This window comes from Ranitomeya variabilis, chromosome 3 (assembly GCF_051348905.1).
Source record: "Ranitomeya variabilis isolate aRanVar5 chromosome 3, aRanVar5.hap1, whole genome shotgun sequence".
Lineage (NCBI taxonomy): Eukaryota > Metazoa > Chordata > Amphibia > Anura > Dendrobatidae > Ranitomeya > Ranitomeya variabilis.
The window spans coordinates 632,770,379-632,796,647 of NC_135234.1; the positions used below are offsets into that span (position 1 = coordinate 632,770,379).

Here is a 26,269-nt window from a genome sequence, read left to right on the forward strand (position 1 = left end):
GTATATACGGGAGTTGCAGGCCAATCACACTGTGTATAGGGAACTGTGAAGGCAGATTGTGCATATGGGAGCTGTTGGCCCATTACACTGTATATAGGGGAGCTCTGGGGGGCATTATACTTTCTATAGTGGAGTTCTGTCAGCATTATACTGTGTATAGGGGAGCATTGGGCTCATACTATATATAGGGGAGCAGTGGGAACATCATACTGTGTAAAGGGGAGCAGTGGGAACATCATACGGTGTATAGGGGAGTTATAGAATCATCATACTGTGTATAGGGGAGCTGTGGGGGCCTTAGACTGTGTATATGGAAGCTTTAAGCTCACCATACTGTGTATAATGGAGCAGTACATGGGGGAACTTAGTGGACATTATTAAATGTTAAGTGGGCACTTAAGCATTATTGTTATAGGGGCACTCAGTATTGTGACCATCAAAGTTGCATATGGTCACAATATGGTGGTAAAGTCAATGTTCGTTTTTGTATATAGATTTATTTTCAATAACAGTAGGGTCATATTCTGAGGTTCCCCTATATTCACATTTAGAGTGCGCAACCGTAACTGTAATCAGGGTTAGCTGGTTAGGGGCCCACTCAGATGTTTCGCCCCCCCTAAGTTGAAACCCTAGCTACGCCTCTGCTAGCACCTCAAGAAAAGGATGCATTGCCCAATTATTCCACAAGACTTTTAGATTTCATGTGGCTAAAAAATATTTGCTTTCAGTCTGTTTTTTTTTTGTCCCTCCGAAATGTTGAAGGTTGTAGATGGATGCTTGAAAATTTGATGATTTGCAGATCTTAGCGACACCTGCTACTTCATTAAGTTGCATAACATTATGGCCTTTCCTTCTCAGTGTTGGAGCTTCAATATCAAGGAGTGTACAAAGAATAGGCTTGTGTGACAAAAGTAACGAGTACTTGAAACTTGTCCACATGTTCATTGTATTTCTCTAGCGTTGTCTGTGCCTGTATCTCAATAGAGCACAAGGGAAAAATTGATTTAGTGCTTAACTAATATCATGCTCATTATTCCATGTGATATCGCGCACATATGAAATACCCTGTATAATAACGATGACCAATTATTTTCATTATCACCAGTGATCACCAACATCAGCATGGCCATCTCCAGATCATCCCCGTTCTCATCTCTAACACAAGAGGACAATGCAGCCTTGTCTAATACAGATCTGATAGCTCTTAAGAAAAAGCACAAGTATCTCTATATATTGCCATTGGGCAGCTGCCATCACGCTCTCTCCACCAATCGGTATTTATTATAGATAATAATGACATTACTTATTGTATGTTTAGAAACACAGAACTTCCTCAGATGTGTGGATCAGCAGTCAGGTAAACACATCTCAATTATCTCGTACTGCAATTTTGCATTTACCTATTTGGTTTTCATGCATGAAAATATTTTATGGTTTTTTTTTATTATTTCTTTTATTTTTATTTTTGCAACATTGTCTACTTATGTATAAATGTTATTTTATTTTCTTTTGTTATCCTTTTTGTTATCCTCTATGCTACATTAAAAGCTTTTACATTTCAGATGCCAATTACTTTGGCAGAAATGTAGATAATTCATAGCACACTTCCCACAGATATTATTTGCCCTTGTTCATTCATAAACTAAAGTGCAAATTATAATTAAATACATAATTATACACTAACTAATATAATCATAAGGAGTGATGACCACACCAAATGTATTGTTGTCACACATCACTCATAAAGATTTGTTCACATGGTGTCAGTCAATGTGTCATCTTGTATTGTGTAACAGCAAGCAGTATAGAATTAAAAAAGTAAGCATATCAGATTTCTTTCCAATTATAACCATGTTAAGTTAATTCTAAGGAATCAGAAAAAGGTTTTAATTATTGAGACCTGAAGAATATGGATAGCTTAGATTGGATTTTTTATTTATTTATATGCATGTATTTGGGGCTAAAACTACATTTAGCCATTTTGCTTCACTAAAATATTTGCACTTGTTTTGATTTTTCAGGCTCTTATTTTCCATGAAAATTATTGGCTGCAGAATAATAGCAAGCCCAAAAAACTGAGCAGGACTATAAGCTGATATATGTGCATAGCGTAAAAGCACGTTCACACTGTGGTCATTTCATAGACAAAACCCAAGAAAAAAAACAAACAAAAATGAGCAGCAAGTTAATCAGTAAATAGTAATAGTACATGGAAATAACATAAGGTATTGTCACAATGTGACAGTCTTGGGTAAGGAAGGGGGGCCTCAAACTGTCCCTGGAACTGGAACCCTAACTATCCCTGTCCTGGGAGTACTATTGAAGGTAGAGAGGCCAGAGCCTCTGACCTTACTATGTTAAACCCTGAACTGCCCCTTCTCCACCCCATGTGGCATGGGACAGAAATGTAAAGTAAACAAGGCACAAATACAAAACAGGGATAACAGAAAACCTATATCATACAAAAGCACTACCCAACAATAGGGAGGAGGATGAGGATAGAGACACTGAGGAATAAACTGAATGGAAGAGGGACCAGGAGATAAACACACACGTACTACAGCAAACCACAGAACACTTCTACAACAACTCTACTCTAAACCACTTAGCTTTAGCACATAGCACAGGAAGACAAATCTTTCACCAGCAAGAACAAGAAAGTCTGGCTAGTTTATATAGGAAGAGCTAATAACCAGATCAGAAGTAGCTGAAATGGAGCTGCATGTTTCTGACCAGCCTAGAAAGGCTCATTAACCTCTTCAGCACCAGAAAAAGCTAAATCAATTTAATATGAGACACAAATCACACCATCTCTAAAAAAGACCTGCGATTCATTACCTAACGTGACTGTCTAACTCCAGATCTTCCATGGGGATTTGACACCCTTGTGACAGGTATTTAGTTAACACTATTTTGATAAGAAAGAAATAAAAACTATCCCATCACTTCACGGTGTACTCAACAGGATGGTCCTAACATGTCTCTATCTCTAGTATGAAAACTTTACCATGTGACAAACAAAGTCAGCGTGAAATCAATATGTAACCATCCCAATGGGTACACCTTGATGTTGGTGGGATGACTTATGTTTTCTTGATCAACATAGCTTTAACTAAGTACCCTATGTTATTTACATGTACTATTACCATTTACTGATTTATTTGCTGTAGGTATATTCTCATTTTTGTTTTGTTTATATTTTTCTCATTTTTCTAAGAAATGGTCGCATTGTGAACATGCTTTTACACTTTGCACGAATACCAGCTTACAGTCTGTCTCAGTTTTTTGTTTTGCTATTATCTCTTGTATTTTGTATAAACAGTGGATGTGGCCCCCCTTTCTCAGCAAGGTATTCCATTTGCATAGCTTCCCATGGATGGGTGTCTCAGTCAGGCCCTGCTCTGCCCTTATTCACATTGATTTTATTTGACACATGTTAAGGTTTTAATGCTACAGACAGGTTAAGACCATCCCAATGGGTACACCTTGATGTTGTTGAGATAGCTTTTATGCTTTGTTGATCAAAATAGCGTAACTAAGTACCCTATGTTATTTACATGTAGTATTACCATTTACTGAGTTACTTGTTGTAGGCCCTACAATGTAGGGTATATGCTAATTTTTTTATTTTTTTTCTTGGGTTTGGGCTGCAGAATAAGTCAAAGGAGTGGGCCGAAATACAACTTATTTTCATCCTAAATGCCTTTAATGCTATAATCTAAATTATTTTCTAATACACTTGAATTCAAAATTCCCCATGCTTCCCTAACTACTCTAATTGCTTTTCTTTTTTTTTTTTTTTTACAACAGCATTTTTTATGACGATTTGTCAGACAATCCCAGTGCATGCTGGGATACTCAAAGCGTCATCAGGGAGTAGAGGCTGCAGTCACTGCTCCACTCCCTGCCCTATGTCTGTGTAGCGCCCCCACCACCGCAGGGCTGAGGGGTACCCGGTACCGGGCCTCGGAGTCTCTACTCTGGGGTTGTCACGGCGGCTAGGCCCCGGTCCGTGACCCTGCCGTGGGGCGCACAGTTCTATAACAGGTGTGGATGATGTTAGTGGTGATGCGGTGCAGTAAATAACGAGGACACCAGGTTGCAGTCTCTTTACCTCTTTACTGAAGATCTCTGGGTCCTCAGTCCGGAATACGGTTCACCAGGCTGCGCAAGTCCGGCCGGTCCGATGGCACCTCCAGAGCTCACTTCACAGGTGGAAATCGGTGCCTTCCTTCTAGCGCTATGTGTTGCGGTCCTCCCCTGCTGTGCTTACGGAAAGTCCCCACAACCGTTGTGTCTGTTTCTTAAGTTCCCTCACAACTCGATTAAATGATGTTCTTCTAATCCTCCGTCCCTCCCTGTTGTTCTGGTTGGGACGGCACCCGTTTGATGGGTAGGCTCGGAGCTCTTCCGGGACCCTAGAGTCGCCCCTCTCCACAAGGTGCCCCCCAAGACTTCATAGGTGATTTGTGTGAGACAGCCCGCCTAAGACTGACTGTCCTGCCGCTGTTTAGAGTATTGCTTGAAGCTGAATGTTATGATACTCCCTCGGCGTTCCGGCCACCGGTAGTGCGCCTCAGTAGGGTGTTGCTCTGGTCTTACAGCACGACCCCTACTGGTATTCTCCTATCGCTTGATCTCGTTTCTCACTCAGCACAATCTATCTCGCTTCTAGTCCTTTCTTGGGCCCCGCCGCTTCCCGGAGCTGGCGCGGACCCGTTACGTTCTTTCCAATGCCAAGCCTCTGTCAGGGTCCCATGTCATGATCTCCATGGCCAGAGAACTAGCATAAGCCTCTATAGGAACAAGCTCTTGGAAGATGTAACTATACTGACCATGAACTAAACCTACCGCATCATCTAGAAGTAGCCAGGTAGCATGTCCTACTTTTTATCCCTATATGCCCAGCGCCGGCCGGAGAACTAAATAATGCTAGCAGAGGGAAATATAAGACCTGACTCACCTCTAGAGAAATGCCCAAAAAAGGAGACAGAAGCCCCCCACATATATTGGCGGTGATATGAGATGAAACAACAAACGCAGCAGGAAAATAGTTTTAGCAAATTTGAGGTCCGCTTTCTAGATAGCAGAAGACAGAAAGCATACTTTCATGGTCAGTAGAAAACCCTAACAAAACACATCCAGAAATTACTTTAGGACTCTGGCATTAACTCATAATACCAGAGTGGCAATTCCTGATCAACAAGAGCTTTCCAGACACAGTAACGAAACTGCAGCTGTGAACTGGAACCAAAATACAAAAACAAAACATGGACGAATGCCCAACTTATCTAGTAGATGTCTGGGAGCAGGAACAAGCACAGAGAGGCTTCTGATAACATTGTTGACCGGCAAGCATCTAACAGAGAAGCCAGGTTATATAGCGACACCCAGATCTAATCAGAACAGGTGAACAGGGAAGATGATGTCACAAGTTCAATTCCACCAGTAGCCACCGGGGGAGCCCAGAATCCAAATTCACAACAGTACCCCCCCCTCAAGGAGGGGGCACCGAACCCTCACCAGAACCACCAGGGCGATCAGGATGGGCCCTATGAAAGGCACGAACCAGATCAGAGGCATGAACATCAGATGCAGTGACCCAAGAATTATCCTCCTGGCCATATCCCTTCCACTTGACCAGATACTGGAGTCTCCGTCTGGAAACACGGGAGTCTAGGATTTTTTCCACAACGTACTCCAACTCACCCTCAACCAACACCGGAGCAGGAGGCTCAACGGAAGGCACAACCGGTGCCTCATACCTGCGCAATAACGACCGATGAAAAACGTTATGAATAGAAAAGGATGCAGGGAGGTCCAAACGGAAGGAAACAGGGTTAAGAATCTCCAATATTTTATACGGACCGATGAACCGAGGCTTAAACTTAGGAGATGAGACCCTCATAGGGACAAAACGAGAAGACAACCACACCAAATCTCCAACACAAAGCCGAGGACCAACACGACGGTGACGGTTGGCAAAAAGCTGAGTCTTCTCCTGGGACAACTTTAAATTGTCCATCACCTGCCCCCAGATATGATGCAATCTCTCCACCACCGCATCCACTCCAGGACAATCCGAGGATTCCATCTGACCGGAGGAAAATCGAGGATGGAACCCCGAATTACAGAAAAACGGGGAAACCAAGGTGGCAGAGCTGGCCCGATTATTGAGGGCGAACTCCGCCAATGGCAAAAAAGCAACCCAATCATCCTGGTCAGCAGACACAAAACACCTCAGATATGTCTCCAGGGTCTGATTAGTCCGCTCGGTCTGGCCATTAGTCTGAGGGTGAAAAGCAGACGAAAAAGACAAATCTATGCCCATCCTAGCACAAAATGCCCGCCAAAATCTAGACACAAATTGGGTTCCTCTGTCAGAAACGATATTCTCAGGAATACCATGCAAACGAACAACATTTTGAAAAAACAGGGGCACCAACTCGGAAGAAGAAGGCAATTTGGGCAGGGGAACCAAATGAACCATCTTAGAAAAACGGTCACACACCACCCAGATGACAGACATCTTCTGAGAAACAGGCAGATCTGAAATAAAATCCATCGAGATGTGTGTCCAAGGCCTCTTAGGAATAGGCAAGGGCAACAATAATCCACTAGCCCGAGAACAACAAGGCTTGGCCCGAGCACAAACGTCACAAGACTGCACAAAGCCTCGCACATCTCGTGACAGGGAAGGCCACCAGAAGGATCTTGCCACCAAATCCCTGGTACCAAAAATTCCAGGATGACCTGCCAACGCAGAAGAATGCACCTCAGAGATGACTTTACTGGTCCAATCATCAGGAACAAACAGCCTATCAGGCGGACAACGATCCGGTCTATCCGCCTGAAACTCCTGCAAGGCCCGCCGCAGGTCTGGAGAAACGGCTGACAAGATAACTCCCTCCTTAAGAATACCTGTGGGGTCAGAGTTGCCAGGTGAATCAGGCTCAAAACTCCTAGAAAGGGCATCCGCCTTAACATTCTTAGAACCTGGTAGGTACGATACCACAAAATTAAACCGAGAAAAAAATAATGACCAGCGCGCCTGTCTAGGATTCAGGCGCCTGGCGGTCTCAAGATAAATCAAATTTTTGTGGTCAGTCAATACCACCACCTTAACATCCTTAATGGCATCAGAGAGACCCTCTCTGAAAGTAGCCGCCAAGGCACACTCATTCCACTGAGTAAGCACAGACCATTTACGGAATCTTTGGCAGTAAATTTCAGCTTCATCTTGCCCCTGCGATAGGGACATCAAAGTTTTTTCTGCCTGAAGTTCCAAATGAGGTTCCTCATACAGCAAGCCCAAGGCCAAAAAAAACGCATCCACATTGCGCAACGCAGGATCCCCTGGTGCCAATGCAAAAGCCCAGTCTTGAGGGTCGCCGCGGAGCAAGGAAATCACAATCCCAACCTGCTGTGCAGGGTCTCCAGCAGAACGAGATTTCAGGGACAAAAATAGCTTACAATTATTTCTAAAATTCTGAAAGCTAGATCTATTCCCTGAGAAGAATTCCGGCAAAGGAATTCTCGGCTCAGATACCGGAGCATGAATAATAAAATCTTGCAAATTTTGTACTTTCGTGGTGAGATTATTCAAACTTGCAGTTACACTCTGAAGATCCATTATTAACAGGTGAACACAAAGCCATTCAAAGATTATAAGGAGAGAGAAAAAAAAGAAAGACTGCAGCATAGACAGACTGGCAAGTGATCCAATTAAGAGCACAGAGAAAAAAAAAAAAAAAAAAAAAAAAAACTCTCAGCAGACTTCTTATTTCTCTCCTTTCTCAGCCAAGGATTTTAACCCTTTAGTTGGCCGGTCAAACTGTCATGATCTCCATGGCCAGAGAACTAGCATAAGCCTCTATAGGAACAAGCTCTTGGAAGATGTAACTATACTGACCATGAACTAAACCTACCGCATCATCTAGAAGTAGCCAGGTAGCATGTCCTACTTTTTATCCCTATATGCCCAGCGCCGGCCGGAGAACTAAATAATGCTAGCAGAGGGAAATATAAGACCTGACTCACCTCTAGAGAAATGCCCAAAAAAGGAGACAGAAGCCCCCCACATATATTGGCGGTGATATGAGATGAAACAACAAACGCAGCAGGAAAATAGTTTTAGCAAATTTGAGGTCCGCTTTCTAGATAGCAGAAGACAGAAAGCATACTTTCATGGTCAGTAGAAAACCCTAACAAAACACATCCAGAAATTACTTTAGGACTCTGGCATTAACTCATAATACCAGAGTGGCAATTCCTGATCAACAAGAGCTTTCCAGACACAGTAACGAAACTGCAGCTGTGAACTGGAACCAAAATACAAAAACAAAACATGGACGAATGCCCAACTTATCTAGTAGATGTCTGGGAGCAGGAACAAGCACAGAGAGGCTTCTGATAACATTGTTGACCGGCAAGCATCTAACAGAGAAGCCAGGTTATATAGCGACACCCAGATCTAATCAGAACAGGTGAACAGGGAAGATGATGTCACAAGTTCAATTCCACCAGTAGCCACCGGGGGAGCCCAGAATCCAAATTCACAACAGTCCCACCCCTGACAGAGACCCTACTGTCTCTTCCTCCACAACACCCTCTGCCACCAGGTGTTGCTTCGTTCAATCCAGTCAGCTTTCTGATCTAACTTCCTGCCTGACCCCCAGTTTACCCACTATGGTGGGGAGTGGCCTAATGAATAGCACCCTTAGCTCCCCCCGGAGGCCCAGCTGTGAAACATATTGGTGTCTGTGATACCTGATCCGATGAGCTCCTTCAGTGCCATCAGACGCACCGTAGCTCCCCATAGTGGCGGAGCCACAGTACTGCAACGACCAGGACTCTGGGGCGCTGCACTCCCCCCTGGTTAAACACAGTACTCCGGGACTGGGAAGAAAACAACAATACAAGTTAGCAAAAAGACATACAATTTTGTTGAGTGCAATAACAATAAGTATACTTTGAACAGAGCTTCCCTTTATGGGAGGTGAGGACACTTGAACGTTACAAACATGGTTAACATTATAAATTACAGGTTATAAATAACTCCTGTTACCCAACCGGGTATTCTACTAAGTGCAAAATTTGTTGAACAATAATTTAACTTTGCCTTTAAGGATATACACTCTTTATCCACTAAAGACCTTCCTATAATCACATTATAAGGTATTTTAACTTTTACATTCTCCTACTTTGGATCTGCAGGACCGCCTGTCCTATCGGCACCAGACCTACTGCCTCTCCTTTCTGTTACAGGACCGCCCCGTTCAGCCAGGGCCTTCTGCCTTTTCAACTACTATACACAGTATAGAACATAACATTACCTTCAGTTCAAGAGCACTGAGCCATCTCTACATGGCTCCTATGAGGACTCAGGGTTTACCTTCTATCCTAACTATCTATCAACATTATCAAGCATTTTCTTTCAAACATTAAGTCTTCTCATTATCTTTCTTTCTTGCATGCTGGACACCACATCTATCCCTACGGGTCCACTGCATCCTTCTTCTATCTTTCACCTTTTCCTTCTCAGACAACATAATTAACACTTTTTCACAATTAACCAGTTGAACACATATAACTTTCTCGTACAAACATTATCATCACTTTTCTCTCATCAACATTATTGCTACTTGTCTTAAGCAATATTACTATCGAAGTGCGACAAATGAACATCCCCTTTAAGAGGGGACCAAGTCTCTGTGAGGTAGCGTATCTTCTCAAGCTACCAGTCCATACTCAGCAAAGGTTCCTGTGCGGTATCTTCGCAAAGAGTCCTTCTTTAAGTAAAACCAGTAGGGAGCGCCTTTAATAAGGTGCAAACTATATACAAGAAGTTCGGATCATGCACTGTTCATGATTTCACAGTTTTTAAATAACGTAGAAAAATAGAAAATAACCAAAAACGATAGGGATCCCGGGTCAACAAAGGGATCCCTTTAAAAGTTTACCCTGAACGGGTTTAGCAGCAACATGAAAACAGTAAAACAGTAACTATTTACAAGTAAGAAAGACCAGTAAAATCTTACTGTGGTGGTCTCCGATCTGGCCTCACCAGGCCAACGGATCGCACTGGTGAGCCAGGAAGCGGTTCCGGTCCCAGCAGCGATAAAATCCCTCGCCGGGAGGCCCTTCTCGCTGGCAGGTGCACACGTTCCTCCGGGGCACGGCGAGGCCGGGCTTCTCGCGGTTCCGCAGGGCCGGGCTCTGCTGCTTTCCCCACGGGATCATCTTCTTTCGGTGTTCCGGCAGCAGCCTGAAGGGCAATGCATCGCTGCATGCCTCGCGCCATCCAGCCAGCCTCTCCCGTAGCCCTCCTCCATCTGGTGTAAGTCACCGCATCACCCGGCTCCAGGTCGCGGGGAAATCTTCCGCTGCAGGGCTCCACCTCCTCCCGATCCACGTGAATTTGTAGCGGCTCCCCGATTTCCTGGATAACCCCGCGCCCATATCGGGGGTTGAAGGAGACCACTACACCCCAGTGGGATAGCGGGATCTCCGGAGCTCTGACCAAGTCAACCGATGCTGCAGGCTGGGGCCGGCTCCGCCATGCTGCCATCAGACGCCGTAGATGTTCGGCGTCCGGCAAGATCTTCAGGTCCGGCGTCTGTAGCGTACCTCCAGCCGCGGCCAGGCGGGAGGGAACAGGGGACACTGGGGACAAACGGATCTCCGTGGGCTGGCCTAGCCGAGTAAGCACGCGGGCATCAGCCTCCAGCCGGCGGGCTAGCTGTCGGGCCTTGGCTGCAGCCAAACACTCCTCAGACAGCGGCAAAGGGGGTCGGCCCATCGGTGGTTCCGTAAGGGTCAGACCCCGCAGCGTCGGCGCTTCTGGGGCTGTGTCGGGTTGCGCAGCCTCAGGCCGGATCGGGTCAGTCCCACGCGGGGTTCCTGGTGTCGCCATCTTGGCCTTCTCTCCAATGTCCTCTTCCCGCGGTCTCTTTCGTGGGCGGCCCCGTCCCCATGGTCTCCACCCTCCAACCAGGATCAGGAGGCGGACCTCGGCGGTTGACGGGCACGTCCTCAGGACACAGAAATACTTAGACTGGGCGGCCATTGCTGTTCGCGCTCTCCAGTTTGCTTACGCCCACTCCACGCCCCTCTTCTTCTTCAGCGCTGCAATGGCGGCGGATTTTGGCGGTAAATGGCGCAGCACAGTCTTTGCAATAAAGTACAGTCCAAGCACAACAAATTACAGTTCCAAGGCACACATGACCTGATTCTTCAGGCTTAAGTAGATCCTGTTCGTGACGCCAAGTTGTAGCGCCCCCACCGCCGCAGGGCCGAGGGGTACCCGGTACCGGGCCTCGGAGTCTCTGCTCTGGGGTTGTCACGGCGGCTAGGCCCCGGTCCGTGACCCTGCCGTGGGGCGCACAGTTCTATAACAGGTGTGAATGATGTTAGTGGTGATGCGGTGCAGTAAATAACGAGGACACCAGGTTGCAGTCTCTTTACCTCTTTACTGAAGATCTCTGGGTCCTCAGTCCGGAATACGGTTCACCAGGCTGCGCAAGTCCGGCCGGTCCGATGGCACCTCCAGAGCTCACTTCACAGGTGGAAATCGGTGCCTTCCTTCTAGCGCTATGTGTTGCGGTCCTCCCCTGCTGTGCTTACGGAAAGTCCCCACAACCGTTGTGTCTGTTTCTTAAGTTCCCTCACAACTCGATTAAATGATGTTCTTCTAATCCTCCGTCCCTCCCTGTTGTTCTGGTTGGGACGGCACCCGTTTGACGGGTAGGCTCGGAGCTCTTCCGGGACCCTAGAGTCGCCCCTCTCCACAAGGTGCCCCCCAAGACTTCATAGGTGATTTGTGTGAGACAGCCCGCCTAAGACTGACTGTCCTGCCGCTGTTTAGAGTATTGCTTGAAGCTGAATGTTATGATACTCCCTCGGCGTTCTGGCCACCGGTAGTGCGCCTCAGTAGGGTGTTGCTCCGGTCTTACAGCACGACCCCTACTGGTATTCTCCTATCGCTTGATCTCGTTTCTCACTCAGCACAATCTATCTCGCTTCTAGTCCTTTCTTGGGCCCCGCCGCTTCCAGGAGCTGGCGCGGACCCGTTACGTTCTTTCCAATGCCAAGCCTCTGTCAGGATCCCACCCCTGACAGAGACCCTACTGTCTCTTCCTCCACAACACCCTCTGCCACCAGGTGTTGCTTCGTCCAATCCAGTCAGCTTTCTGATCTAACTTCCTGCCTGACCCCCAGTTTACCCACTATGGTGGGGAGTGGCCTAATGAATAGCACCCTTAGCTCCCCCCGGAGGCCCAGCTGTGAAACATATTGGTGTCTGTGATACCTGATCCGATGAGCTCCTTCAGTGCCATCAGACGCACCGTAGCTCCCCATAGTGGCGGAGCCACAGTACTGCAACGACCAGGACTCTGGGGCGCTGCATCTGAAACTAAGCATCATCAGTGACGTTCATTTCAGGGGCTGGGTTAGTCCCTGCACAATGTGCGTAATGACAGTGCGCTCTCTTGCTGGCTCAGACCATTAGAAACGAGCTGGTATCAGAGAGTACTGTTAGTGTGTGTTGCAAAACAAAAACCCGGCTTGCAGAAACCAGCATTTCCCCTGCAAGTGACATCACTGGTCCCTGCACGCCGGGTAGTTTTTCAACACACACTAATTGCACTCTGATGCTAGCTTGTTACATCTGATCTGAGACTGCATGAGAGCACACTGATTTTGTGCACATCGAACAGTGCACACTGTGCAGAGACCAACCTATCCCTTGAAACTAGTGTTACTGATGATGCTCTATTTCAGGCAGGAGGAAGGGGCTGCGGCAGTCACCACAGCCTCTGCCTGCTGATGACGCTTTGTTTGAACATCCCAGCATGCACTGGTATTCTCAAATGAAGCATCATCAAAAAGATGTGTAGCTAGGGAAGGAGAGGATATTTTTAATTAAAGTATATTAGAATGCTGACTCTAGTGTGGCTCCTTCATTGGTGCCACCTTACTGTGTGGAAGAAAGGCCTGGCAATCTACTTCCTTATTATGCCAAGAAAACTTGATGGTGACTTCAGCTAATGGAATTTGATATAGTGCTGGAAGATACACCCCCAAGTTGGAAAGCACTCAACAAGCTACTGGGGATGAGCTGATGGTTGGCCTGAGTATGATCAATGCTCATGATGTACCAGGATCAGAGCCGCAAAGACATCTTGGTGCTGATATCGCTTGGTCTAAAAGAAAGATCAAAAGCTTCAGAGATATCATAAAGTTCGGAACTTGGAATGTACAAACCATGAACCAAGGCAAACTCGACATCATCAAAGTTGAAATGGACAGAACAGGACTCAACTTACTCGTAATTAGTCAATTGAAGAGAACCTGTCAGCAAGATTTATCACTATAAGGTAAAGGTATGGTCATAATGGTGCTATTATACTTATTAAATTGATACCTTTCTTGAAGGAATCCGATCAGTAATTATTTTTTAATCATGGTTTTAACTTTTCTTCTGATGTGCATCGGGGCGAGCTTGTGGGGGTTGGGTCTTCATCTCCTCTGGTCCTTCTGCATGCTTACTGTGCTTCTGTCGGTCACTGATATACAGTGATTTTGGTGAAAATGATGTATGAACGGTTTTGTATTAAGTTTATGGTACTGATTACGAATATAACTTTGGTTTTGCCAGACTGGCTTTAGTTTCTGAGATAATTAATAGTGAATTAATTACAGCAGAATTCTGGCTACAAAAAGTCACTTTTATAGCAGTGTAAGCCTACAAATTGAAATACAAAATAATTATATGGGATATTTCATTACCTAAGACACTGTTAAAAAGTCAAGACAGACCAAAATACCAAAAGCTATTGCATTTGGAGCCTAAAAGAATCAGATTAACTACATATGTGTTCACTAAAGATGGAGGTCATCTATCATTACTGTGAAAACAAGGCCAGGAGCTGACTGTGGAACTAATCATGAACTTGACAGCAAAGATTAGAATCAACCTGCATAAATGGATTAGTCAACAGGCCATATCCAACTGTGATTTGCCCAACATACCTGAAGCTTTTTGCAACGATCTGCACAACCAATTTACATCACTGGATATGGATGAAAGAAAGCTTGAGGAATTATGGACAAATATAAAGGTCATTATTACTAAAGAAACCAGTAAGACAATAAAGAAGATGCAGAAGAGACTCTAAAGATCATCGAAGAAAGACAAATGGCAAAAAGGTAACAAGTAGGACGCAGACAACATCAGTAAAAGACTAAAGACAACCATTCAAGAAGAAAAAGAACTATATTCTCAAAAGATATGTATAGAGATAGAAAGAGAACGAACATCTGAGGGGGAAAACCAGGAATGCATACCTAAAGATCAAAAAGATACGACAAAAGTTTTAACCTAGGGTGGGTATGTTGAAAGATGCCAACGGGAACAAACTAACTGAGCCAGAACAGATCAAGGAAAGATGGAAAGAGTACACAAAGGCACCTCTACAAAAACGACTCAGTGACATGGGAAGAAACTGAAAACTAGACTTTGACAAAGAGCTGCATGAGGAACAAGCATGATTCATCAGACAGGGGAACAAGATATGTAATTGCTAATATTAGATGGATAAAGCCAAAGAATACAACAAGGAGATCTATTTTTGCTTCATTGACTACAGCACAACCTTTGACTATGTTGATCACCAGAAACTTTGGAATACCATGAAGGATATGGGTGTAGCCAACCATCTGATCAGCCTCATTAGGAACCTTTACATCAACCAAGAAGCAACAACGGGACACGGCATAGTTCAAAGTACAGTGAGGCATCAGACAAAGCTGCAGCCTGTCACCATTTCTCTTTTAATTTATGTGCGGAAGGTATTTTCAGGAAGGCTGGACTTGCTGAAAAAGAAGGAATCAAAATTGCTGTACGAATCATCAATACTCGCAGATGATACAACATTAATAGCAACAAGTGTAGATGAAATAAAGGACTTATTATGGAGTGTCAAGATGAAAATATTGAACATGAGGTTGCTACTCAACAAAAAGATAAAGATATTGACTACTGCCATGTATGAACAGGACAAATTTGAGATGGACGGCTATGAACTGGAAGTTGTAAAGGACTTCAACCTACTCTGATCAATAACACAAGATGTAGCGACAACACTGGAAATCAATAGAGTAACTATAGGCAAATAAAAAATGAGGTCACTGGACAAGGTTTTCAAGTCAAGGAACATGTCACTGGCAATGAAGGCACAGTTTGTACATTGTTTGGTCTTTTCTGTAGTAACCTACGGATGCAAAACCTGGAAAATAAAGAACCAAGACAGAAGAAGAATTAACGCCTTTGAAATGTGGTACTGGATAAGGATGTTATCAATACCATGGATGGCAAAAAGAACAGACAGATCAATTTTGGAAAAAATCAAGCCAGACAAGTCACTTTCCTACTTTGGACACCTCATACGAAGAGAGAGATCACTGGAGCAGGACATCATGGTTGGAAGAATAGAAGAAATTAGACGAAGAGGAAGACCAGCAACCTGATGGCCTAATACTAGCAAAATAACAGCGGAGTAGATCCTGGTGGACCTATCTAGGCTTGCACAAGATCGATCTTCATACAGAGCAAGCATCCATCAAATCGCCATGGCTCAAGACTGAGCCGATATCCGTTAATCTAATTTGTTTTCTAATATTATTTACTATTTATGGCATTAAATAGATAGGCATTTAGGATGAAAATTAAGTTGTATTTCAGATCACTCTGAGAATCCATCAGTGAGCTAGTTCTGACAATAAGTTTGTAACTTTTATTTTTGTTTATCTGAACTCCTCAGCTGATTTATGTTCTACACAAATTTGATGTGGTTTGTTGTCATACTTGAGCATAAAGGAGCTTAGAAAATTACAGATAAAACAGTTACAAATTCCCTATCAGAGTCAGCTCTCTAATATATTCTCAGTTAACGCATTCTACAGTCAGTAATGTGCAGTGAAACAACCTTTAAATGTCTATCAGTGCAACATTTTTAATTAAACGCAATCACAAAAAAATATTTTTGGCCCAAAATGCATGAATTGAGTTTAAAAAAAAAATGTCTATATCTTTAAATTAGCAGATATCATTTGTAACACTAAGAGTAAAATTGCCACCTTCACTGAAGAACAATTATAATATAAACTAATGTAATGCATTTTAACAACCTTCTACAAATACTAAAATCATGTGTTCTATCATATTAACTCAGGACAGGCTACAGCCTTTGTTCTGTACTCAGTAAGTCAATCAGCTAAGTAATGCATGTTGAATGAGTTGCCATGTTATATTAGTTGAGAAAAGCTTTAGTTAAAGATGAAGGATTGCATTTTTAAAACATTATTGTTGTATAAAAAGATATACTGACATTTACTGTACTTTTCCTGGATAGTTTATTAATGGATGGGAACTAGCATAATAGGCAGTTACACAAAGTACACAGATACGTTAGGATAAAGCTCAAGCGCAAGGAAAAATGAAAACCTAACTTTTACTGTGTACGATAAAAAAGCGCACTACTAATAATCAAACCTCCATAGACATGCTGGTGCAGTGCGAGTAATGTGATCCCTCGGGCACCATTTTAATTAGTTTAATGCTGCATCTGGTGCATTGAATATCTGAGGATGAATATTGTCGTCCTACTTTCTTCTAGGCTTAAAGAACTGCAGAATTTATTTAATACAATACGTTATGTTATAGGATTCAGCCAAGGATCTGTCTCTTTATGTAACTCAAAGACATTCTCTATCTCGTACATAAAAACAGACCTTTTTTCATCAGTGTTTTGGATCCGATTCTCATCGGCGTTTGGCCAGTGTTTCAGTTTTTGTTATCAGTGTCTCCTCAGTATATTTTACTAATTAAAAAAATAAAATAAATTCCAAAGCTTCTTCTACCCATTACAATGTTAATCACAGGCAGCACATACACTTCACACATATGGCAATGTGTGACTTTCAGGGGCTCATAGACTTGTATGGGTAATTTTTATCCGTGACTTGGATTAAAAATAGACATGTCTCCACACTCGGTTAGCAAAAAAACACGGACATTTGACCAGTTCCATAGATTATGATGGACACGTGTTCTAGCCGTAAAAACACACATCGAACACATATATGACTCATGAACATCTGAATCAGGCCTAACACTGTGCTCTTTTTGCAGGCTGCACCCGTGTTTTCAGTAGATTTTACCTTTATCTTGGTACCAGTGAAGCAAGGAGGACAAGGGGAGTATGTCCATATCGCTATGTTCTCCACCCAGGTACTGATTATATATGAATAAAATGGTCATTATTAGGGATGTGCGAACATGAACTGTAAAGTACGGGGTTAGTACCAGACACATAGTGTCTGGTACCGAACCCCGAAAACTGACTTTTTACCGGATGTCCAGTTTACTGTTCGGGATCGGTGATGAATAAAGTTTGGTAAAAGGCTGCTGCACAGCAAATCAACAAAATTTTAGGCTGTGGGCACTTCCGGACCCATCACAGCCATACCAATTATTGGCACTGCTGTGATTGGCTGGCACACCACGTGACCTGGCCTGTATAAATGCTGGATCACGGGTGTCGTCGCCATTCTGCTCTGATTAGTGTAGGGACATCATGCAGCTGGAGTGAGGGACAGTATTAGACTTTGTGTGTGCACACTCTGCCAAAAAGCCTCAGTGTGTGTGTACACTGCTTGCATCTCAGTGGGAGTTTTGTGCCAAAAAGCATGCATATCTGTGGGAGTACTTTGACTTTAAGCCTCTGTGTGTACCCTACACCTGCAGCCTGTGGGAGTACTTTGCCAAGGAGCCTCTGTGTGTACTCTGCAACCTTGCCTGTGGGAATACTGTCCCCTTAAGCCGCTGTGTGTACTTTGCACCCCAGCCTGTGGGAGTATTTTGCCTTTAAGCCTATGGGTGTACTCAGCACCCCTGTCTGTGAGAGTTATGTTCTAAAAAGCCTCTGTGTACTCTGTAGCTGTGTCTGTGCAAGTAATGTGCCTGAAATATAATTCTTCTCTGCAGCCATCTCTTTGAGATTTATGGGCCTAAAAATTAATTTTACTCTACCATTGTGTCTATTAAAGTTGTGGCCAGGCCTAAAAAGTAATTTTACTCTACCACTGTGTCTGTACGGTAGGGTGCCTAAAAAATAATTACACTCTGCCTCCATCCCTGTGGGAGTAGTGTGCCTAAAAATCACTTCCAAAATAAGAGCATCAAATAGGGGACGTGGCCATGGTGGTGCTGGTGTAGCTGCTGCTCGTTGAGGTGGTGTAGCTGCTGCTGGGAGTGGACGTGATAATTCTGTGACTGATAAGTGCCCAAGTACAACACCTTCCTCTGGTGCACACAGGTGACGGCGTTCTGCGGCATTTCATAGGGCCAAATACTGCTACACGAATGATGAGGCCAGAACATGTTGAGGTGGTGTTACATTGGATGGCTGACAATGACTCCAATTCCTTTGCATTATCTTCCACCCAGTCCACGGCAGAAAGCAGAGTTGGCATTTGTGACCATGGTCATTTGGATTCCACCTCACCCCCTTACAAATCAGCCAAGCAGTCTGAGCCCCATGTCATGCAGCAGTCACTTCTGCTTTTTGATGACTCCGCTGGCTGTGGTTCTGTGGGTCATTCACATGGATCTGTCCCACAAGTGGAAGATATTGAGTGCACTGATGCCCAACCACTTGTTCAGTTGGAGGATGAGTACCTGGGAGGGATAGTTCACACAGCGGACCACTGCAGCACATCTCTGATGATGACGAAACACAGGTGCCAACTGCTGCATCTTTTTGCAGTGTGCAGACTGGCAAGGAGGGCAGGTGTGATACCATGATCACAGGTGCCAACTCTGCTTTCTGCCGTGGACTGGGTGGAAGATAATGCAAAGGAATTGGAGCCATTGTCAGCCATCCAATGTACCCATCCACTGAGTGGAAGATGATGAAGTCCTAGACCCCACGTGGAGCGAAGGCAATCCTAGTGATGAGCACAATTTGGAGAAAGAGAAGGTGGTCACTCTGCCCCAGCAGAACAGCAAAAGAGGGAGCAGGGTGCAAAAGCACAAGGAGCAGCCCCTAGCCAGTACATCGGCTGATACTGCCCACTGCGCCAAACAAATTTGAACACCAAAGCCAGCTCAAAGGAGCTCCCTGGCATAGCATTTCTTCAGGCAATGTGCTAACAACAAGCGACAGGTGGTTTGCACGCTATACCGTAAGACCCTGAAGCAAGGCATAAATGTTCTGAAACTGAGTACCACCTACATAACGATGCATCTGAATTCCAAGCATGAGGTGCAGTGGAGTGCACACCTCAAAAAGCACTACAGAGCTGAGCCTCCTCCTGCTCCCTCTTCTTCTGCAGTCTTGGCCTCTTCCTTCCACTCACGATCAACATCACCACCTGCCTCCCCACAAAGAAAGGATGTCTCAGCACCACCACCTACCCCAGTGTCACCGAGAATCTCCACATCATCCCATGGAAGTGTTCAGCTTTCCATCCCCAAACCCTTGAGAGAAAGAGGAAATTCCCTATTGTGGTGAATTCGTTTTTTCCACCAGTATGTTGCTGCCTTCTTATGATTGGTCAACCTTATGCAGATGAAGATGATGAACATCATGCCCCTAATAAAAAATCTCTTGTACCGCCCCCTTGGACTTATAAAGGTTGTCTGAAAAAGTGATAAACATCACATTCTACGAGAACCCCTTTAAACATAAACTATAACTTAAACTTTTTAAGCTAATCGTGTTACTGAATCAGGCCCTATATTTCTATTCAATGTTAATGAGACTCCAGAAATTTGAGAAGTCGCTGCTCCTTTCAAGACAGGGCTATGCAAAACTAGTTTCCCAGAATCCACAGCCCCTTTCTTCGGATCACTGGTAAGGGAGAAAGTCAGTCCTTAGGTGCTCAGACACTTTGTTTGTTGTTATCATTATCACTCAATTTTTGTTGACCAATGTAATAAAGTGATCTCTCATTTTAGTTTGAAAACAAATGTGTGATAGCTATACTGCTTCCCCATAACTTTTACACCTTCAGTTGTTTCTTTCTGCTCACCCTGCTAAAGTACAGTGTATAGTTAATGCACAGCTATCTTCACTGCAGCTAGGTGGCAAAGAAAACTCTTTACAAATGCTGACATCTGGGGAATGGGATGTGACTCGGATTCTGGCCTACAAGTCAGACAACAAAACAGTGTGAGTATTGATTTCTAATGTTATAATTCTTATTTGTAAATGCTTTTTCCACATTTGTGGCAATGTCAATCACCTTTCATTTTCCTACAGTCAGTGATCATTAAGACTAAAGTGATTAGGACGCAATAACTCATGCTGTCTATATCAGTCCTGTGCGTACAGCTACAGTATACTGTATGATTAACCCCAATGATATTATCTGGTTTAGACAAGCCATCCCACGTGGTCTGTCCATATACTTAGAAAATTGATGGGGTACTAGCAGCCCCCCCCCCTTGTTAGCAAAAGACAAGATCTGTAATAGATGTCCATGGTTTTGTATATTGGATTACATAAAGACATAATGTAATTTGCTTCACATTGACTTTGTTGTGACCTTTCATTTCTATTGTATATTAGTTATTTCCTGAGCACCGAAGACAAACCCAGAACAAGACATCTTTACAGGTATGAAAAAAATGAGCCTTATGGCTCATACTCATTTGCGAGAAACACAGACGAGTGCGATCGGATAAAAAAATCAGATTGCACTCTGCCTAATGTTGTTCTATGATTCAGTGCTCATCTGCAATTTTTTTCTCAGCTGAGATTGGACTGAGAAAAAAAATCGCAGCATGCTGTGATTATCCTCTTATATCGGAAGATGGGTGCGAGAAAAAAATCACACAGCGCACGAACCATGCGTGTGCTGCCTGTTTTTTACACACTCATCTCCTAGAAAACCCGGCATTTCGTCAGCCGAGTACAGTAAAATCACAGCGTGACCCAACAGAATACAATAGATAGAATAGATATACTCTATATACATAGAATAGATGGCTACAAATGTGTGATGGACATATATAATTGTGTACAGTGCGTGTGTAGTTTAATGTTCATCTATTTATTTAATTATTAAATCAATAAATTACAGAAAGAAATGGTGTGGGATCCCCAGAAATTTTGTTAACCAACAGAGGGAAAACGGATAGCTGGTAGCTGTTTATAGCCTAAGAATGGAGTAATTAACCTGGAGCTTCTAAGGCACCGAGAGCAAGTGGGAAGAGCGAGGCTAAGCCCCAGAATTGGTGCATCTTATGGATTCGCTTTTTCTGGGGTACCTGAGAGCTGTTGTTTTTAGTATGGCAGGGTCCAATATACATTCTCTCATCCTAGCCTATTAATATCAGCCTCGGCTGTCTGCCCAGCCTTTGTTGGATATTAATTATAGGGGAGAACCCACGTCATTTTTTAGAGGGTCCCCCATTTTAATAACCAGTAAAGGCTAAGTATACAGTTTTGAGCTGATATTAATAACCTGGGAAGCTCAGTGTGTATTACCCCCTTCCCATGCTATTAACATAATTCCCCAGCTGTTGGCTTTGCCTCAGCTGGTTAAGAAAATGTAGAGGGTCCCCACACCATTGTTTTCAGAAATATATTTATTTATTTCCAAAATACATGGACATTAAGCTACCCAAGCAAAGCACTGATTATATATCTCACTGACATATTTCTGTGTGTGTGTGTGTGTGTGTGTGTGTGTGTGTGTGTGTGTGTGTATATATATATATACATACAGTATATATATATAATTTGAACACTATCTTTAAATGACACAGAGAATTCCTCTTTGTAAAAGCTAATGTTAAATTAATACTGTACCTGTCATATTATTGCCAATTCCTATGCCTTTGTTTGCTAACCTTCATATCTGTGACCATACAGAGGAAGTGTACACATGGTCAACAAATATGACAGCAGTCAGAGGATTTATGCCTTCTTAACAGATTCTATTAAAACAGTGGTGGAAACTAGGTTGCAGCTGCCTTGCCATATTTGTGATTTGTCAGTTTTGTATTGACTTAAAAAAAAATTCAGTTGGATTGAAAAATATTATTATACTAGATAGAGGCCCGATGCTATCGCATCGGGAGGGCGGTAATGTCACGATGGTGGCAGGCATGCGGCGCTGTTGTTGCCTAATGGCATCCTTTGATAATCTAATGACTTTTGCATCAAGGGACTCATGTGCTACGCTTATATGCATTGTTTTTGTCCCAGCGATGCTGTTGCTCTTCAAGAGTCTCATTTGCCTTTTGTTGTCTTCAACGTTGTGCCTTTGCTGCTTTCCTTTCATTGTCATTGCTGTACTTTTATGAGGAGCCATGTTGGCGTTGATATTTGCTTTTTAAAGGGGTTTTCCCACGAACAAAAGTTCATTTTAAAAATTGTGTATGTGTATGACTGTGTATGGAGCATAGCACATCTCCTGGGCAGGGGAGAAAGCAAAAGACAATACTGACATTACAGCAGGAGATCGCAGGGGATACATTTTGTGAGGTAAAATATTTTTTAAAAACAGTCAGTGAAATATTTTACCTCACAAAATGAATCCACTGTGATCCCCTGCTGTAATGTCAGTATTATCTTTTGCTTCCTCCCCTGTCCAGGTGATGTGGTATGCTCCGTACACGGTCAGACACAGTAAATTTTTTAAATGAACTTTCGTTCCTTAGAAAACCCCTTTAATGTAACCAGCTTCCTCTGCCTGTAGACACGTTGTGCATCTGATGCCGGGATCAGCCAAATTATTCACTGCACCTGCATGTAATTCGCACAGGCGCAGTAAATCAGACCGCCGCCATCTTTGTGCAGACAGATAGCGGTGGTCACATTAAAACTGCTTATATTCTCCTCCTGTACAAGGATGATGGCAGTCAGTGAATCATTCGGCTGATCCTGGCAGCGGCGTGTTCGCGATGGTGTTCAGCTGGTGGTACCGTGCAAGAGGCTGCGTGTGTGTGAGTGTGTGAGAGTGAGAGTGTGTGAGAGTGTGTGAGAGTGAGTGTGTGAGACTGTGAGTGTGTGAGTGTGACAGTGTGAGAGTGAGAGTGTGTGAGAGTGAGAGTGTGAGAGTGTGACAGAACTGCAGTGCGCAGGTGCTGGTCGCTCTGACCTTTCCCGGCGCCTGCACACTGCAGTACTTTGGTCTGCCCTCAACAGGGAAGACAAAGTACGCCTGCGCCAGAGCCGCAGCGTGAAGACAAGAAGAGGACGTCATCGTAAGAAGATGGGAGGCCCCGGACAGGACCGCGATGCCCATCGGACCAGACCGCAGCGGTACCGCCCCTGGGTGAGTATAATCTAACCTATTTTTCTCATCTTTCTGGATACATTGGGGGCTTATCTGCAGCATTCCAGAATGCCGTAGATAAGCCCCTGATGCTGGTGGGCTTAGCTTATCTTTGATTTTGGGGGTGACAGGTTCCCTTTAACCATACCTCCCAACTTTTGAAGATGGGAAAGAGGGACAAAGTCTGCGGTAAATTTTAGGCCACGCCCCTGACCACACCTATTTCACAACTAGTCACACCCATATCCACACCCCAACCACACACCTTTAGCACTGCTGATCACACTGGGTCTTCCAGCATGACAGTGACCCAAAACATACAGCCAAGGCAACAAAGGAGTGGCTCAAAAAGAAGCACCTTATGGTCATGGAGTGGCCTAGCCAGTCTCCAGGCTTTAATCCCATAGAAAACTTATGGAGAGAATTGAAGCTCCGAGTTGCCAAGCGACAGCCTCAAAATCTTTATGATTTAGAGATGATCTGCAAAGATGAGTGGACCAAAATTCCTTCTGACATGTGGGCAAAACTCATCATCAACTACAAAAAATGGCTGACTGCTGTGCTTGCCAACAATGGTTTTGTCACCAAGTGTTAAGTCTTGTTTGCTAGAGGGATCAAATACTTATTTCTCTCTTCAAAAGTACTGTTTCCTCATACATGCCCCCCATTCCCCCATACTGTTTCCTCATTCATGCCCAATATTCCCCCTTACTGTTTCCTCATACATGCCCCCGTTCCCCTGTACTGTTTCCTCATACATGCCCCCATTCCTCTGTACTGTTTCCTCATACATGCCCCCCATTCCCCCGTACCGTTTCCTCGTACATGCCCCCCATTCTCGTGTACTGTTTCCGCCTACATGCCCCCCCATTCCCCCATACTGTTTCCTCCTACATGCCCCCATTCCCCCGTACTGTTTCCTCCTACATGCCCCCCATTCCCCTGTACTGTTTCCTCTTACATGCTCCCCATTCCCCCATACTGTTTTCTTGTACATGCCCCTATTCCACTGTACTGTTTCCTCATATATGCCTCCATCTCACCCTTTGTTCCTCATTTTGTGCCCTCAAATCTCCCCCCACACATTAAATCCACCATACCCACTCCAAATCTCCCCCATGCACTTAATCTTCTGTGTCTTCAGCTCCACTGGAGCACTTACCACCCATCCTGCTTATATGGCGACGTCAGCAGCGTTATCACATGATCTCACCACGCTGCTGGTGTCGCTCTGACCCGGTGGTCAGAACTTCAATTGTACTCACGTCTCTCCCAGCCGCTGAGTGAGAAACTGTGGACCGCCACATTAGGCGGCCCAACTGCACCCCCCTGCTGGGAAAAGTAAGGTCCTGGCCAGGACAGCGGGACAGAATCTCAAAATCAGGATTGTCCCACTGTATCCGGGACGGTTGGGAGGCATGTGGTTTTGTCAGGGTCCTTATTTGAACTAGGGTCTTAAATAAATTGGTTCAGCACCATCTCTGCTCGCCTTTGGTTACTGACACCAGTAGTAGTAAAAAAAAAAAACACAACATGAAGAGCAGATTCACCAGAGCCTTGTCAGATGACAAATGCACTCGCAGGGTGCAGCAGGCCCCCGATAATAAATGCTAAAGCGGCACAGGTGCAAGCTACTGATGAGAGCAACCACCCACTCGCCCAAACATTAGAGGGGTTGGCTGCCTAGTAGCAAAAATGCACACAGGTGTGGCTTGCATAAGACACTATTCACACAGATAAATATGATGCACAGTGTCTGGACAACCTATTGATCATGCCCATAGTATTAGCAGGCGGGCCGTCCAGCACTATATATATACATGCAACACACAAGAAACAGCATAAAGGGGCCCTGCCGCACCCTGCAAAATGATAAAAAGTGCAAAAAAGATGAAACATTAAATAATGTATATAAGGCTACGTTCACATTTGCGTTGTGCGCCGCAGTGTCGGCGCCGCAACGCACAACGCAAACAAAAACGCAGCAAAACGCATGCACAACGCTGCGTTTTGCGCCGCATGCGTCCTTTTTTTCATTGATTTTGGACGCAGCAAAAATGCAACTTGCTGCGTCCTCTGCGCCCGGACGCGGGCGCCGCAGGGACGCATGCGGCACAAAACGCAAGTGCGACGCATGTCCATGCGCCCCCATGTTAAATATAGGGGCGCATGACGCATGCGGCGACGCTGCGGCGCCCGACGCTGCGGCGCACACCGCAAATGTGAACGTAGCCTAATACATTAGATGAGGTATTAGTTACAATTTTGGCCAAAATGGATAAGCCTGCAACCCAACGTCAAGGTTCCTCATCAACTTGCAGTTCCTTCTTAGCCCTCATTCAGGTGTCAGTATTTTCCACATACAAGAAAAAGGGACCAATACTGTAATTTGATCAGGCTTTGGTCAGAGTGTAGTCTAAGTATCGACAGTTTTGAGGGAAAAAAAGGTTTCTCTGCCTTTCTGACAGTCTGTGAAAATTGGACCCTACTTGGATGTCATTCGAGTGAAGTACGATTTTTTTTTTTTTTTTCTTTTTTCACGGACCCATAGACTTGTTTTGACGATTTTGATCTGACCCTTGGATCAAAATTGGACATGTCTCTGCAATTTTCTGCGAAAAATCATGGTCATGTGAATGGCCACATAGACTATCACAGATACAAGTGCTGTCCGTGAAAACCACAAATATCGAATGTCTGTGTCTCCTTCCTTTTCTGCAGCAAAGTCCTCACTGCTTCACACTTACCACGCGGCACACATTGGACCATCTCCTATGCCACACATTATGTTCTAACCCTTTCTCGAGTCTCAGTAAACTTTACCCACAGAACCCTTCTTTTTTCTATAAGTACTCCCCCTATAAGTAGTCCCCCCTAGTACAGACTACAGAAAATAATGAAATATTCATCAAATATT

The 26,269-nt window shown here is 44.3% G+C and overlaps 1 protein-coding gene across 3 annotated transcripts in view; it reads left to right on the forward strand.

Annotated features, from left to right (window-relative positions):
- Window positions 1-26,269, forward strand: part of LOC143816750 (inactive dipeptidyl peptidase 10-like) — a 503,885-nt gene that overhangs the window by 341,987 nt on the left and 135,629 nt on the right. For all 3 annotated transcript variants that reach the window (XR_013223993.1, XM_077297511.1, XM_077297512.1), the window contains exons 12-15: window positions 1,319-1,357; window positions 17,195-17,293; window positions 20,146-20,237; window positions 20,637-20,684. Coding sequence is in view for 2 of the 3 variants with exons in the window: in XM_077297511.1 (XP_077153626.1) it covers window positions 1,319-1,357; window positions 17,195-17,293; window positions 20,146-20,237; window positions 20,637-20,684 (278 nt within the window). In the remaining variant the exon portion in view is untranslated. The remainder of the gene's footprint in view (window positions 1-1,318; window positions 1,358-17,194; window positions 17,294-20,145; window positions 20,238-20,636; window positions 20,685-26,269) is intronic.